The 17,825-nt window shown below is 37.0% G+C and overlaps 1 protein-coding gene across 4 annotated transcripts in view; it reads right to left on the bottom strand.

Annotated features, from left to right (window-relative positions):
• The window catches only part of LOC149826783 (SWR1-complex protein 4-like), a 109,461-nt gene that overhangs the window by 48,863 nt on the left and 42,773 nt on the right, over window positions 1–17,825 (bottom strand). For all 4 annotated transcript variants that reach the window (XM_090018978.1, XM_090018977.1, XM_090018981.1 and 1 more), the window contains exon 6: window positions 8,122–8,251. In XM_090018978.1, coding sequence (XP_089875104.1) covers window positions 8,122–8,251 — 130 coding nt within the window. The remainder of the gene's footprint in view (window positions 1–8,121; window positions 8,252–17,825) is intronic.

Genomic DNA, 17,825 nt, shown 5'->3' with positions numbered 1-17,825 from the left:
CACTATTAAGCTCACAAAGAGTGAAATTTACAATGGGAATTCATCCTCTTACATACACTTTCAAATGGCTAGATCTAGCTGTTGGGAGTGCCCAACGGCTAGTTCAACAGCCACATAGTACATTAAATAAAAAAGAAGAAAATAAAAAAATTAAAAGTGTTATATACATATATATATATAACAGTACATATAATTTAACACTCCCCTCAAAACCGAAAATCTGCTAAGAAGAAGAGAAATCACGGTAAAGGAAGAGCTTTAGTGAAGAAATCTGTGATCTGAAATTCATACGGTACATATGGCAAATCAATAGTTTCCTTCAAGTGTTCCTCCCAAACGTAATGGCAATTCATCTCGATATGCTTGGAATGTTTGTGGAATGTATGATTACTGGCAATGTAAACGACGCTCTTGTTATCACAACACAAGTTTGAAGGTTCTGAGACATCAACTCCCATATCTTTAAGTAAATATTGCAACCACATGACCTCAGTTATTGTCATAGTCATCACTCTATATTCAATTTTCGTGGAGGATAATGATACCTTTTGTTGCTTTTTACACTGCCAAGATATAAGAGAACAAACTAAGAACACACAAAAACCAGTAGTTGAATGTCGGTTATTAGGATTTTCTCCACAATCAAAGTCAATATATGCAATAAGATTTAAAAAGGAGGAACACAAGAAAATCCCTTTGGATATGGTATTCTTTATATATCGGACTATCCGCAATACAATACTCATGTGAACAGAAGTTGGGGGATGCTGAAATTGACTTGCAGTATGCATTGCATGCACAATATCTGGTATAGTGATGGACAAATAAGTTAATAATCGAATAAATTGTTTGTATGGTATTGGATTATCCAATAAGATCCCATCTTGGCATTAATTACTTTTGGTGTGTCATCATGATTATCATTTGTGATTCCCAAACGCACAACTATATCAGCTGCAAATTTCATCGGAGATAAAATGTATTATCCTGGTGAATAAGCAACTTCAATACCTAAGAAATATCTCAAAAAAACAAGATCAGTCATATCAAAAGTTTCTTTCAACATAAATTGAATTTCCTCGACTCCTTTCTTATCACTCCCAGCGATAATCATATCATGAACATCCAGGAGTATAATAACAATCGTGGAACCTGTAAATCTTACAAAAAGAGCAGTATTAGTATAACATGATCTAAATCTGAGATCCAACATAGTTTTATTGAACCTATCATACCATGCTTTCGAGGCTTGTTTAAGCTCATACAATGCTTTGCGAAGACGGAGACCATACCCTTGTCAATACTCAGACTAGGGGGAAGATCCATGTAATCCTTTTAATTCAAATTACCATTTAAAAAAGCAATTTTAACATCTAATTGGTATATGGGCAAATTCCTAATGGATGCTACTGTAACTAAAGTCTTAACGGTGGTTATTCGGGCTACTGAAGCAAAGGTTTCTTCGTAGTCTATAACATATTCTTGGGAGTATCCTTTTACAACTAACCTAGCTTTGTATCTTTATAATGAACCATCACTCTTTGTCTTGATTTTAAACACCCACCTACATCGTATAGTCTTTTTTTCTTTGGTAGTGGTTGTATTTTTCAAGTATTAGCTTTATGTAAGGCATCTAATTCTAAATTCACGAAGCTTTATGTAACGCATCTAGTTCTAAATTCATGGCATCAACACATTATTTTATGTCATTGGCTTTCCTATAATTTGACGGTTTATGGTATGAATGTATAGCTACAAGGCAAGATCTATAATTGGGTGAAAAAGATTCATAAGAAGCAAACCTAATTGGTGTTCTAGAAATACATTATGAATTTCTAAGACTAGGTCCTTCTATTTCAAGTGATTGACTATATTTATCAAACACACATCTATGTTACATAGACACGGCTGTTTGGCAGCCGTATCTGTGTCGACATGGGTGCTAGTACTGGATGCAACATGGGTACGTGTTGGTCCGGATAAAGCCGGGTCCAACCCTGACCCAGCCCAACTTTTTTTTTGGTTTCTCAAGCGAAAGACAGGGACAAAGAAGAAGAAAAAGGAAGAGGATGAAGAAGAAGAAATAAAAGGAAGAGGAGGAGGAAGAAGAAAAAAAAAGAAAGAGGAAGAAATAGAGAGAGAGGGTGTACCGTTAGGGTTGGGCCTCTCCTCCTCTTCTTCTCCTTCTCGTTCTCTCTCTCTCTCGGTTTGCCTCTCTCGATTTCCCTCGTCAATGACTGGAGAGAGAGTAGGATACCGACAGGGAGAGAGAGAAAGAGAGAGGGAGTGTACCTCCTCCTCCACCTCCTTCTTCTTCCTCTTCTTTCTTCTTCTTCCTCATGCAACAATCCGAGAGAGAGCAAAAAGGGGGGGAGGGCCCTTCCCCCTTTTATAAGATATGTTATATATGGATCCATATATAATCCATACCTAGGCCCAAACTCTCTCAATCTCTCCTTTTATATATATATAGTCATGTGACATAGGCACACATGGATGATCCCTACCATCTTGTCTAGAAGAACGTTGACTGCTATGTCACATGGGTGCGGGTGCGAGTGCGGGTGCAGGTGCGAGTGCGGGTGTGGGGGTGTGGCACTTTCAAAAACCTTGGGTGTGGGGGTGCGGGGGTGTGGCAGGGGCAAAAATGTAAATATATATAAGGGGGGTCAAGGGGTTCATTTTTGCCATACACTACGTTCATTTTTCGATTTGAAAAGGTAATTTACCTATAAGCATTTAAGGCTTGATAAATTTATGGTTAGTGGCCTGAGTTTTGAAATATTTAAGGTTAACATTACCTTTTTAAAAAACCTCTCATATAACTGCTTGAGTTACTTTTATCCATTGAAATTACTCATTTAAACTTAGCTGTAGCAAGATGACATTAAACCATTTAAAGAAAGTGAATGGTTAAAAATGTGATTTTCGAAAGTTAACCTGATTTGAGTGATATAAAAAGTAACTCAATCAGCCATTTAAACAAATTCTGAAAAAGTCAACCATTTATCTCAAATATTTTGAGAACTGAGATGGTCAATTGTAAAATTTTCATATGTTAAACGTCATATGTAAAGTGCTCTGTTTTAGGAACAGTAACACATAAATCCAAAAGAAGAAAAAAGGGAAGGTCGGGTAAATGTAATAACCGAAAATTTTGGCAGGGTTTACAAGAATATATAGTAATTTTGGGGGTTTTCTGTGTTTTTGCTCGTTTCAGCATGATTACATGATTAGGTAAGCAGAAAAAGGGCGGTGGAATAAGTCGTCGCTATTGTTGACCCGTCCATCGGAAGCGAGATCCGACGGTGGATTATGGGGAAGAGAAAGCACAATCCGAGCGAATCCTGGCCGCCAGTGTGGGAGTGCAGAAGCACACCCAATATTCAATCTCAACCATCGGTTTGAATCTCACAGCATCCAGATCGGAGGAAGACCCATAACGGGCATGGACCGCCTATAAATACGAGTCAAGTATTTCTTCCCCACTTCTTCGTTCGTCTTTGCGCAAGGAGATTCGTTTTGGGAGAGAGAAGACTCGTCTTCGAGGTACGGCTTCTCTCTCTCTCTCTCTCTCTCTCTCTCTCTCTCTCTCTCTCTCTCTCTCTCTCGTTGTCTTTACTTGTGTCATTAATTCTAGTCTCTTTACGAGTCAAAATGGACCGAAATGACCCTGGGTGCGGTCAACGCACCCAGGGTCAGGTTGACCGCACCCGTGTCGAGTCACGTCAACGTGGGTGCGGCACCCTGCTAGCTGAATCCCTGTAACTTAGGTTGACTACCATCTTGTCTAGAAGAACGTTGACTATCACGGATAGGTTCTCTATCAACACTTGGCTCATTAATCGGTTCCATATTTTCATAAGTATCATTAGATGAATCATCAACAACATTTTCACTAGAATCATAATTCTCAATGTTATCATTTTGCTTAGGTACAAGTCAAGCAAGAAAGCATAGTCGAGATCTTCCTTAGATTGTTGAAAATCAAATCCTTTTTCTTTTTCAAGAAAAGTAACATTCTTAGATACATATAGCTTATCATTTTTCAAATCATAACACTAATAACTTTTTTATTATCGGCATATCCAAGAAACACACATTCTATGGCTTTGCAGGAGAGTTTATCATGCTTTTCAAGAAGACAACATTTTCATCAGATAAACCTTAATTTTTTCAAATCAAGACTAATTTTAAAAAGTTTTTCAATTAAAGATTTGTTTTCTAAAATTTGTGAATCATTCTATTTATCAAATACACCGCGGTAAGAGCGACTTCGACCCAAAACTTTTTTGGAACTACTTTTGAAATAAAAAAAGTTATAGTTGTTACAACAATATGTCAATGCTTTCTTTCGACAAACTCCATTTTGTTGAGGCGTCATAGGCTTAGTTGTCGAAGGTGGCGCCTAGGTGACCTAGGTGCAGCCCCACAGCCTGAGTGACCAGGTGTGGGCGGTGGGGCCCTATATTGTCGCCTAGGTTGTCACTACCTAAGTTTTTTTTTCAAAGTTTTTTTTAAGACATATCATTTGCTTTCTTTTTCGATGAAGAGAAGAAGAAGAAAGAAAAGGCATGTTATTTGTCTATTGCTTGTATTATGCATATTGTTGAGAAGACTAAGAAGAATACATATTATTTGTTTGTTGCTTGTATTATGTCTATTGTTGAAAAGAAGAAAAAGACATTATTTGTCTATTATTTGCATTATGTCTATTGTTGTTAATTTTTTTGTATACATGATTTTATTTTATTTTGTATTGTTCATTCACATTGTTAGTTGTATGGTTTGTTTATTCAATTGTTAATTTATTCTTAATTTGTTTGAGCAGATTAAAGTTATCTAATATAATTGCTTTACAGTGTTCAACAACATATTATTTGTCTATTGCTTATTATTGATTGATTTTATGTTATATGAATGTTTTTTATTATATTTTTTATGTTTTTTATGTTGGGTACAACCTAGGTCGCCTAGGGGCTCACCGCCTAGGCTCCGCCTAGCGCCTATGACAACTAAGGTTTAAGCACAAGATTTTTTATGGAGAATCCCATGAGTCTTTAAATAAATTTGAAATTCATTTGAAAGAAATTTTCTCTATAAATTGGAGGAAAAGGTTTTAATGTTGGTTTTAAATTGGATTTTATGTTTTTAACAAGATTATGAAAATCTCTAAAACATGCAAACACATCGAATTTAAATCTAAAGAAGTAGTTCCAAGTATGTCTACTATAATCATCTATACACGTAACATAATATGAGAATCCACCTTTTGACATGATGGGAGACAGTCCCCACACATCCGAATGCACCAATTCAAAAGGTTTATGACAAGAAAGTTCTAGATCCGAAAGGAAGTATCTTCATTTTTTCACATATACAAACAAAACATTTTTCCTTACAATAGTTTTCTAAAAACAGAAAAAGAGACAAATTTGATGTACTTGGGTGTCCTAGTCTTCTATGCCAACGAGCTAAGTCAATTTCTTGGGCATAGTTACAAAAAGATTCTTTTGGAAGACAAAGAGAATCTATATAATAGAGGTCTCCTATTCTATGGACTTGTCCAATTAGCTTCCTTGACTGGAGATTCTACATCCAACAAGCCTTAGGTGAGAAGAAAACTTCACACCCATAATAAAAAATTTGAGAAACTGGAAAAAGATTTAAGTTTAATTTTGAAATAACTCTAATATTTGGGAAGCCCTCCTCGAACCTGGGGTTTCTACACAAACTTGGCTCCCTTTTTCAACAGTTTAGTAATTAGAGTTGCAATCCTTGCGAAATCCTGGATAAACCGGCGATAATACCCCAGGTAATCCCAAGAAACTACGAGTATCCCCATAGTTTCTTCCCTTTCCCTTTGATGTGGTTTTTCATTGTTGTTGTTCACATCAAATAGTTAGAATCATTAAGTTTAAAGGATACGATGGAATACTCCCCCTTGACCATGATCACAAACAATGTAGGAGGAATGGCTTGAATATGATAGCCACCAACAAGAGAGCTTCAAACAATACAACCTTAAGTCACAAGAGCTTGTGGCTCTGATACCATGAAATGAAATGATAAAAAATATAAAACACAAGTACAAAAAGGCAATATGACAAGAACACAAGCCACTAAGAGAAACACAAGAGCCAACATAGGCAGTACAAAGGCCATTATGGGCAATGTAAGGCACCAACGCCCAAAGGAGAGCACGATAAGAATATAAAAATTAATATTTCATTCACTATTAAGCACACAAGGAGTGAGATTTACAGTGGAGATTCATCCTCTTATATACACTTTCAAACGGCTAGATCTAGCCATTGGGAATGCCCAACTGCTATTCCAACTAGCCGTTGGACACTCCCAACGGCGAGTTTAACAGCCACATAGTACATTAAATAAAAAAAGAAAATACAAACACCTAAAAGTGTTATATACATTATTATATATAATACATATACTAGTTAAATAGTATGATACATACTAACTAGTATATATATGCACACATATATAACAGTATATACAACTGTACATATAATGAAATCAAAAGACTATATGCACTTGCATCTTTTCATTTTTGCATATCCATGGAATAATGAAGAGTAATGCAATATTAAAGAGAAAAGGCATCTAAGTTATTAATGGAAAAGATGAACATTTATAATATGCTTTGAGTTTGGATGCTCTTTTCAAGATGATTTATGAGTAGGATGTTCTTCTCCAGTTATTCTTCTCAATCCTTTTTAGAAAAAAACAAGTGAAAATAAAAAGATTCTACCAATTAATCCTTCAAGAGATCAGCTATTGAAAATTTACCAGCAAATCACAGAGCACTTCCCTAAGCATTCTCTTTCTTAGCATTCATTTATGGCAATTACCAGCTCACATCAAGTGGATCCCCCATCTTTCCTCCCATGCTCATGCATGAATTTGTTGGAAACAACATAGGACAATTAGACTGCACTTGCTAATAAGCTTTCCTATAGTTTATATAGTTTGCATAGTTTACATAGAAAGAAGCATGGACATATATGGTTCATTCAATATTTTTTTGAAATGCGGGTTCATTCAATATTAACCACTGCTTTTTTCAGCTATTGAAAATTATGTTATTACACCAAACTAGGTTTAATAAATGTTAAAACAAGTTCGGTAGGTGTTGATTATTCCAATGTGTAAACTTTACAATGAATATGCTAGGTAGCATCATTGTACCCATATTTTTGAACTGATGTCATACAAACCATAGTACATAGTTTTGGTTTAAACCTTTAGAAACATAAACACGGTGTGGAATTCTCTACCTTTTTATTCGGCTCTAAGAGATTGAAGCACAACCGTGAATGAAGCAGCAGGAAACGAAGAACTAGAGTTTTATTAGAATGAAAAGAAGAGATGAGTTACAACATATAGGGGTCGACCCCTTTACAACACTATTTTGACTATTTAGGACCAAATTGGCCCTCTTACACGGACTACCATACATTGAATGCTAAATTACATAAGTGCCCTCAAACATACATAATAATAAAAGAATAGGTGTTACCCAAGACCGAGATACATAGCATTACACTTCTCAACACTTTCATTTTACATGACAAAGTTGATCAATTCTATTTCATATCTAACAATAGGCAAGTTATACAAAAATGCACTCAGGCAGATTGAACAATAAAACCAGATAAACTAGCTATTCTTAGAGAACACCGCTTCATAAAATACAAATATCAATCTATTTTCCCATCAGTTAATTGATTGTTCTTCAAATCCCAAATAAGTGGAGGTTCCCAGGCTTATTCACAATACGTAACAAAAAAAAAATCCCAACAAAGGAAAGAGATCCACATTTGTGTTTATCTCTGGCCAAGATGCGATCCATATAAAATTTATCTAAACAGGCTTGATTTTCATGTTTCTTGTAACATGACAATGAAAAACTACAATATAAGAATGAAAAATGTGCTCAAAGTTCATATGTTGCCTACAATAACTCAACAAACATAGAAGAGACATAGAACATTATCAAAGCATTACAAAGAAGTCAAATGAACCAAACCCAAAAACATGAGAATTCTAACAGCACAGGGTGCACTATTTTGAGATGAATTAAATAACCGGGCATCATACCAGCATAATAACGACTCTTCAATTCCTCAACACTTCGCGATGTTGGAAATCTATCAGCTATAACTATGAAGCGGAGGTCAAACTGTTCACATAAGTCAAATAGCTGGTCTGTCTCTTCCTTGGTCCAACTCTAGAAAAAAATAGAGTAACAAAAATAAATAATGCAATTCATACTTAAACAGCTTGCACGCATAAAAAGATAAAATTTTGTTTCTATATCATGGCAAATTGCACTTTATCCAGGTGAAGGAATAAAAGCTCTGGCATCTCCCATCATCCAAAATGGACTTTGAGGTGCATATTAGCAATTATATGAAAGACATATCCAAAAGTAATTCTTTTAGAAGGAACCAAAATTATTAAAAACAAAGAGAATATGCCCCCCCCCTGACCCACCCACCCACACACACACACACACATCTGTGTGTGTATGAACATCAGAGATGATATTTCTTTTTTCATGACCTTTTCTAGACAACATGCTTCACCACAAATTTTATAAAGCATTAATTGTCAACATCAAGGGTACTGGGATGATTTATAGAGTAAATGACATATTTATTAGTTGCACTGTAGAAAGGTACAATGTCTTCCTGCATCAAAACCACAATGTTATTTTACAATTTTTTGGAGCTATAAATTTGTACCGGGCCTTTTAATGTCCATGAATGACGACACAGGTTAGTAACTCTTTTTATATTATATTTTATTATATCACACATGTAACCATTGTTTTAAAGGGAGTTTTATGAGGTGTTAAAGGTGTACTACACCTTTAATGTTTCTTGCCTCAATAAGCCTTGAAGCTTAGGCCTCTTAAAGGGAAAGTGAGGCCCACGCCTCTTCCCCAAAAAGGACTAAGCCTCAAGCCTCATATGAGAGGCGTGGGCTTCCATGCAGTCAGCTTATTGTAGAAACACTTTTTAGTACATCTTTTTATTGGTATTTAATTATAAAAAGAAAAAAACTTATCATTTATTTACAGTGTAAAATATTAAATAATAAAAATAATAAAGGTAAAAGATATTTAAAGGAAGAAAATCAAAACATGGTTCCTATGAAAAAAAGAGAAAAGAAAAAAAAGGAAGACCATTAAAAGATTAATGAAGTTAATTACTGTTCCTTTAAATTATTTATTTTTGTTCGAATATAATTTAGTCAAACTTTTTCCTTTAAATAAAGGTGATTTTAATTTAACATTTCTTTTCAATTTAAGTTTTTCTTGAATTCTTAATCACAAAGCCACAACTAGAAGCTTTGTAATATAATACTGGTAGACTTTGCTCTCCCTTATTTTTCTTATTTACTCAAGACTGATATCATTACAAGGGCAAACCCTTTTTAAAGATCTTTAATTCAAATCAACACTACTGAAAAACCCTTTAAAAAAAAGTCTACCGAAAACACCTCGTCATGCCTCACTGCTTTAAAAACCTTGCAGATAAGCAACCCCACCAAAACATAAACACACAACACAAAATATGTAACACAAAGTATAATGTATGGATAGTTGGCAGCATCAAAAGCACCCTGCACCAGCAACCTGCAGCAAGGTTGTCCGTATTGTGTCATATCGTACGATACGGTACAATACCTATTGTTACTTTTGGGGTTTACGATACGATACACACTCGTATCGCAATACGAGTGTGTAACGTACATGTATCATACGATACACTCTTGTATCCTATGTCGCATAGGTGCGGGTGCGGGTGCGGTGCGGCGATGCGGCACTTGAAAAAAACTTGGATGCGGGGGTGCGGGGAGGATATATATATATATATATAATTTTTAACAGTTTTAAGTTAACACTACGTATATTTATGTGCATTTATGTATTTATATATATAATATAGATAAAAATGGACTTGATTAAGGTTAGCTAAATCTACTTTTGGATAGAAATGGACCTCATTGTGGTTAACTTCACCTAACACAAAGGAAGTTGTGTCCAAGTGTCGCACCTGCCTGGGTGCAGGTGCGACGCGGGTGTGGTGCCCTGTTAGAAGAGTCTGTGTGACATAGCTTGTATCGTGTCGTGTCGTACGATACAAGGCGTATCATACGATACGAGTATGGTGCATTTAAAAATGACCCGAAACTCGATTTTTTTGTTTTGGGTTTAAAAGGCCTCTTGAGGGCCAAGTTCTTCATATGTCTAGAGGTTGTTAGAAGAGAACCCACACACTCTAGGTTCCGTGAGATCGATTTGGGGGCCGATTCGTGTGCAAGGGAGAGGGCTTTTGCGATTTTCTCAAGTAAGAGTGCATTTCTACTATTTTTCCACTCAAAGAAGTAGGTTAAGGTAAAAAATCCTTAATTTTTGTTTCTTATTGAGTGTTTTTGGGGGAAGATGTAATTAGAGGATTTGGCATGGCAATGGGGCACTCAAGTAGTAAGTGAAAACCGATTAAAAATCAAGGACAACTATTTTCAAAGTTCTTTTTTGGGTGATATCTCTCGGTTGAAGCATCATTTAGCTGGGACACATCATAATGTGTAAGTGTGCACGTCAAAGAAATTGTTTGATGTCGTAAAATGAAAATGCCAATAATTACTTGATGATCAAAAAGAAAAAAGATAAGAAAGAGATGAATGAGACAGAAATAGGGTATGCAGAGCCCTGAGAGGATGTGTATTATGAAGATGAGTTCCCTACTTCTGATCTTACAACCCATATCATTGGATCAGAAATAGAAAGTTCTGCAGCGAAGGGAAAATGTGTGGTTGGTGCCAATAGTAATGTTGTGGTTGTTGACACGGACCCAAAAAGAAGAGGAAGAGGAAGTTCTTCGATAGGAGGACCAGGAGGTAGAGCTAGAGGCTCTATTAAGAGCTATTTTCCTCCTAAGATTGCCCTTGGAGCGTAGCCTGACATTCGTACTGCTATGACTCAGCATTTAGTCTAGCAAGCAGATGTCACAGTTGGGAAATGGTTCTATGATGTCTGTATTTCTTTCAATGCAGTAAATTTCTTTCATTTGCAGGTCATGGCAGATGTCATAACCAGTGTCGGGCCTGAATACAAGATGCATTCATATCATGCTTTAGGAGGAAAGATTTTAGATGCTAATATGAATGAATTGAAGGCTTATTGTGATGAGATGAGCCAGACATGGAGAGAGAGTGGATGTTGTGAGAAAGAACGCTCTTTATTCCCTGCATAGACCTGTCATCGGCAGAGAGAGGAGAGAGAGAGAGAGAGAGAGAAAAAGAGATCCAGAGAAAAGGGGGGCAGTCAATCGTGACTGCCCTCTCATTCTATTAATACAATTAGTGTATAAACTAGGGTACGAAAATACCCTTTAAAAGAGAGTTAATATACATTCTACACTTATTGGGTCTGGACCCGATCCATTATATAAATGGATCGGGTCAGACATATACAAATGACGTCTTCTTTTCAGCATCCCTCAAGTTGTGCATGGTGTTGGACCATGAACAACTTGTTCTTCAGAAACCAAAATTTATCCTTTGTCAAGCCTTTAGTGAGGATGTCAGCAACCTGTTCTTCAGTTGGCACATACATAGGCTCAATCTCCTTGTCTTCAACCTTTTTCCTAATAAAATGTTGATCTATTTCAATGTGCTTTGCTCGACTATGGTGGATGGGATTGAATGACATGTTGATGGCACTTTGATTGTCACACAACAACAGTGACTGAGCAATCGGTTCTCCCATTTCTGTCAGGAGATGTCTAATCCATGTGCCCTCGGCCGTGGCAGTGGCCATCGATCTGTATTCAACCTCGGTGCTTGATCTAGCAACCGCCTTTTGTTTTCTACTGCTCCAGGATACCAAGTTTGGCCCAATGAAGCTGCAATAACCGGATACTGATCGTCGTTCGTCTGGATCACCAGACCAATCAGCATCAACATAAGTGACGATCTCATGGCCCTCATGGCCCCCGCCTGAATCTAATTCTCTTTTCTTGTATACCAACCCATCACCAATTGTACCCTTCAGGTAGCGAAGTATACATTTGACTGCCTCCATATGTGACATATGAGGTTCATGCATAAACTGGGATACTTGATTAACCGAATATACTATGTCAAGTCTAGTAAAGGTCAGGTATTGCAACATGCCAACTAAGCTGCGATACTTAGTGGGGTCTCCATATATATCCCCTTCCTGTGACCTCAATTTCTGATGAATGACACTTGGAGTTGTTAACGGCTTACAATCTGTCATGCATGCTCTGCCGAGAATGTCCAACGTATATTTGTGTTGAGTAAGGGTAAGGGTATTATTTCTGTTATCAACTTCTACCCCAAGGAAATATCGCAGCTCTCCCAAATCTTTCATCTTAAATCTCTGATTTAATAACTTCTTCACCTGCTCAATGTGACTTTTACAGTTCCCTGTGATGATGATGTCATCAACATATATCAACAGAAGAGTAGTGACTCTTTGTTCATTGTGAATAAATAATGAGTGATCCAAAAGAGACCGAGAGAAGCCATGCCGTTGTATTTCTAGAGAAAAACTGTCAAACCAAGAACGAGAAGCTTGTTTCAAACCATAGAGTGCTCTCTTTAACTTGAATACATATTTTTTTGCGTCTTGTTCTGCATATCCAGTGGGTTGTTCCATGTAGACCTCTTCTTTTAAATCCCCGTGCAGAAAAGCATTTTTTACATCCAACTGGCTTAATGTTCATCCATGTTTAATGGATAGACTCAACACAATGCGAATGGTCCGCATTTTAACCACAGGACTAAAGGTTTCATCAAAGTCTTGGCCTTCCTCTTGTGTGAATCCCTTGGCTACAAGTCGAGCCTTGTACCTTTCGATGCTCCCGTCTGGTTTATACTTTATTTTGTACACCCATTTTGACCCAACAACATTTCTGTTCAGTGGTCTAGGTACAATCGCCCATGTCCCACATTCATGTAAGGCCTTCATTTCTTCATTCATTGCTTTTACCCATCTTCTAGAGCTCGCAGCTTGATAGAACATGAGAGGCTCTTCCTCTTTACTTATGGATGTCAAGAATAACTGAAAATCCAATGAAAAATTTTTATAACTTACCCACCTGTCAAGTGGATGTCGAATTCGTGAGGATCTTCTGATATCTATTTGCTGCGAAGTGGATGATCCAGATGGATCCGTATTCGTACAAGAAATGAATGAAGGCTCTTTCTCTCGCCGGGTGTACACAATACCCTTATACCTTGTTGGCTCCAAGTCATATGTAACAGTCTCCTCCGTTTGAGTCTCATTGGCTGAATCCTCATGTGGCTCCTTCTGACTGCAATTTTCTAGACAGTCTACTTTACAATTGGCGAAGAGTTTTGAATTTAACCATGAGTAGTAGACCTCAAGGCTGGAGCTTAAGTTATCAGTATCCAGCATAGTTGAATTAGTATCCTGATCAGCAAAGTTCATTTCATCGAAAATTACATTCCTTGATATTTTGACACGCTTACTCAGGGGATCGTAACACCTGTACCCTTTGTAATCTTCTGCATATCCTACAAACCTGCATTTTAAGGCCTTATCTTGGAACTTGTGCCTGAGTGAGCTGTCAATATGAACATAGCAAATAGACCCAAACACACGTAATTCATGGTAATCAGGTTGTATGCCAAAAAGAGAGAAGTATGGTGATTTATTTTCTAAGATACTCATGGGCAATCGATTTATCACATGAACTGTGGAGTGGAAGGCCTCAGTCCATAATGATACAAAGAGATTGCTCCTGTGCATCATGCTCATTGCAGTCTCAACAATATATCGATGCTTCCTCTCAGCAATCTCATTTTGTTGAGGTGTATGAGGGCAAGACACTCTTCTCTTTATCCCGTTATGTTGAAGGAAATTAACAAAGTCACTCAAGGAGAATTCACCTCCTCCATCACACTGGAAATTAAGAATGTTGGTAGAGAAATGATTTTGAACAAAAGAGTGAAATTTCTGGAACAATCCAAAGACTTCTGATTTGTGCTTCATAAAAAATATCCAGGTATAAAGTGAGTAACTATCAATGAAAATAAGATAGTATTTACTGCCAGAAAAAGAAGTAATCAGAGCAAGACCCCAGACATCCGAACAAATGACCTCAAATGGCCTTGAAGCTCTTTTATTAATAGAAGCAAAAGGTAAAGCATGACTCTTACATAAATGACAACTAGAACACTTTGTATCAACGACTTCTGAACTCAGACTGGACTTAGGAATAAGATTATTCAAGACAAGTTTTTCAATGAAATGGCGACCACAATGACCAAGACGACTATGTCAAAGTCTTGGCTTATTACTTTCAGAAATAGTAAATATAAAATCAGAATCTAAAACTTGATGTTGGTGAGGCTTCAAGGATGAATAGTTGGAATGAATGGAGGAAGGATCTTCTTGAAAGATGTACATGTTGCCCCATCGTTTTCCTTCAGCGAATGTCTTCCTCGTGCGAAGATCCTTGACATAAACAGAAGAGGGAGTAAATTCAACGGAAACATTAGCATCATCAACAAGTTTTGAGACAGAAACAATGTTCTTTTGAATATTAGGTGCATGGATGACACTTTGAAGTTTAAGAGAGGACTTTAACATGTGTATAATGGCATTTCCAGTATGTGAGATTGCATGATGGGATCCATCTCCTGTGACTATGCTATTCTTTCCAACATAAGGTGTAAGAGTCAAGAGTTTACCTACATCACCCGTAACATGAGTAGCTGCTCCGGAGTCGACATACCAAATTCCTTTGTCATTTTGCTTCATATTCAATCCTACCAAGGCCGCCAACAGCAACTCTTTTACTTCTCCATCCTTCCTAGCCTCTGCTTGTGGAGCTTTCCCTTTGTTTTGAGGATTAAACCAGCAATTTGCTTTAATGTGCCCTTTCTTGTTGCATAGGAAGCAGGTGGGAATAGGTCTTTGTCCCTGCGTATTGGGTGTTGGAAGTATGCCACGACCTCCATAGTTATTTCTTCCTTGACCTCCTTTTCCTTGAAAAGAACTTCCTCGTCCTCGACCATAACTCATTCCCATAGCCAGCACATCTTGGGTTCCTGAATTTCTATGAGAGTCTTCAGGAGATCCTTTCAGAGTCATCTCATATTGCAATAATTTTGCACGAAGATCTTCAAACTTTGGAAGTTCTAGTAAACATAGTAAAGTTGTCGTCATGACATGGTAGTCTGGCCCCAATCCACTCAAGGTTTGTTGTACTTTATCTTTTTCACTGACAAGACACCCAACAACGGCCAACTGATCTGTGATGCCTTTCATTTTGTTCAGGTATTCCATAATAGACATGGAATCTTTCTTTAGCATTTGAAACTCTCGCTTAAGAAACATAATTCTTGCCTCAGAAACTTGAGAATATGTTTGAACTAACGTATCCCATAGCTCTTTTGCCGAACAATCATCAGGAAGAGCAATAAGGACCTCCTGTGAGAGAGTGGAAGTGATGTATGCCACTAGCGATTGGTCCCTCTTCATCCAAGCAACATATTCTGGATTCTTGTGAAGAACAACAGATTGTTCTCCTTTATCATTGGCTTTTTCTTGCGAAAGGAATTCTGGAGGTGGTGGAATCGATCCATCCAGATGACCAGAGAGGTCCTGACTCTTTATAAACGGGATGATCTGTCTTTTCCAGGTTAAGAAGTTACAGTTATTCAGTTTTTCAGAGACTAGTTGGCCGAGAAAACTTGAGGACAGGCATGAATTCCCATGAGTAAAATCCATTTGTTTGAACTGACACTTAGGTATGAAAAACAAAACATTGCTTTGAGCACTCGACCAGTGAGAATACTCGGCTGACAGATGTCAACAGAGAGAGCAACAGTGATTAGCAGACACTTCTTTTCAGAGCCAACGAAAACAGAAAACAGCAGGCACTTCTTTTCAGAACCAACGAAAACAGAAAGCAGCAGGCACTTATTTTCAGAACCAACGAAAACAGAAAGCAGCAGGGATTAACAAAGGAAAATCACAGATTAACAGAAAAGGAAAACACAGTGATCTGAAATGAAAAACAGAATCACGATGGTAGAATCTCAAAGAAAAAGGAAAAGGATCGAGTTTCACAAAAGTAGAATCACACAAAGAAAAGGAATCACAAAGGAAAAAAGGGTATCGAGTTTCAGAAATAGGAAAGAGGGAACCTGTTATCGTGAAACCGAGATCAACCAGCCTCGTTTAGATCCACACAGATCCACTCACTTGTGCCTTACGTTCCCTGATTCACGTTGATGCCTTAGTCGAGTTTTTCAGAAACAGGAAAGAGGGAACCTGTGCCTTACGTTCCCAGATTCACGCTGATGCCTTACGTTCCCAGATTCTTGCTTTGATACCATGTGAGAAAGAACGCTCGTTATTCCCTGCATAGACCTATCATCGACAGAGAGAGGAGAGAGAGAGAGAGAGAGAGAGAGAGAGAAAGAGAGATCCAGAGAAAAGGGGGGCAGTCAATCGTGACTGCCCTCTCATTCTATTAATACAATTAGTGTATAAACTAGGGTACGAAAATACCCTTTAAAAGAGAGTTAATATACATTCTACACTTATTGGGTCTGGACCCGATCCATTATATAAATGGATCGGGTCAGACATATACAAATGACGTCTTCTTTTCAGATGTAGTATCATGACAGATGGGTAGACAAATAGAAAGTCAAAGACCTTGATAAATTTTCTTGTCGGTTGGCCTAAAAGAACCATGTTTTTTAAATCAATTGATTTGTCTAATATGTCCAAGACAGCAGAAGTATTGCTAAGGGTTTTTTACCAGGTTGTGGAAGAGGTTCAGCTTCAAAACAATATACAGTTCATTACTAATAATGTAGCAAATTATACGGCAACAGGTAAAGAATTGACAAAAAAATTTGGATCATTCTTTTGAACCCCGTGTGTTGCCCATTGCACAGACCTGCTGCTTGAGAACACGACAACATGGATGAGGTCAAGGCTGTAAGTATCGTATCGTTATCTATATCGGTCGAGCCCAAAGTAACATTGTATCGTATCACAAACATATTGTAAATTTTTTTTAAATTCTAAAAAATCAAAAAAAAATTAATAAAAAATCATAAACATAAAACAATGATTAATTGCACAAAATAAGACCATAAAATCACATTTATGTCTCTATGAGCTACATAAGACATTATCAAACATCAACTAATATAGAATCATATTTAATATTGCATGCATATCTCACAAGAACAATGCCATAAGACTCATACTTTCATATTATATAAACAAAAACAAAATAACCAAATTTATGAAATACAATTTAAAAAAAAATTGATATGCATCGTACTGCATCGTACAATACGGTAGAATATAGAAAGTGTATCGTATGATACACCCGATACAGGTACACACCCGATACAGGTACGATACACACCTGTATCGAGATACGGGTGTGTATCGTATCGTTTTCCCCTAAAGTAACAATATGTATTGTACCGTACGATACTTACAACACTGGATGAGGTACATCAGATTGTTGAATGTTGCAAAGAAATTACTAAATTTATTTACAATCATGCATGGGTTTTGAGTCTAATGAGAAAGTACACTGGTGGTGCTGAGTTGATTTGTAGTCCAGTTACTAGATCTGCTATGAATTTCTTGATAGTGCAAAGTCTAGTAAAGAATAAAGCTGCACTAAAAAAATGTTTTCTTCAGATTAGTAGAATGCATATCACCATACATGAAAAAAAAAAGCCAGAGAAATTGTAGATAT

The sequence above is a fragment of the Nuphar pumila genome, chromosome 10 (genome assembly GCF_984573655.1).
Source record: "Nuphar pumila chromosome 10, dmNupPumi1.hap1.1, whole genome shotgun sequence".
Lineage (NCBI taxonomy): Eukaryota > Viridiplantae > Streptophyta > Magnoliopsida > Nymphaeales > Nymphaeaceae > Nuphar > Nuphar pumila.
Note: the sequence above shows the minus strand (reverse complement) of the source record. Positions and strands in the feature narration are given on the sequence as shown.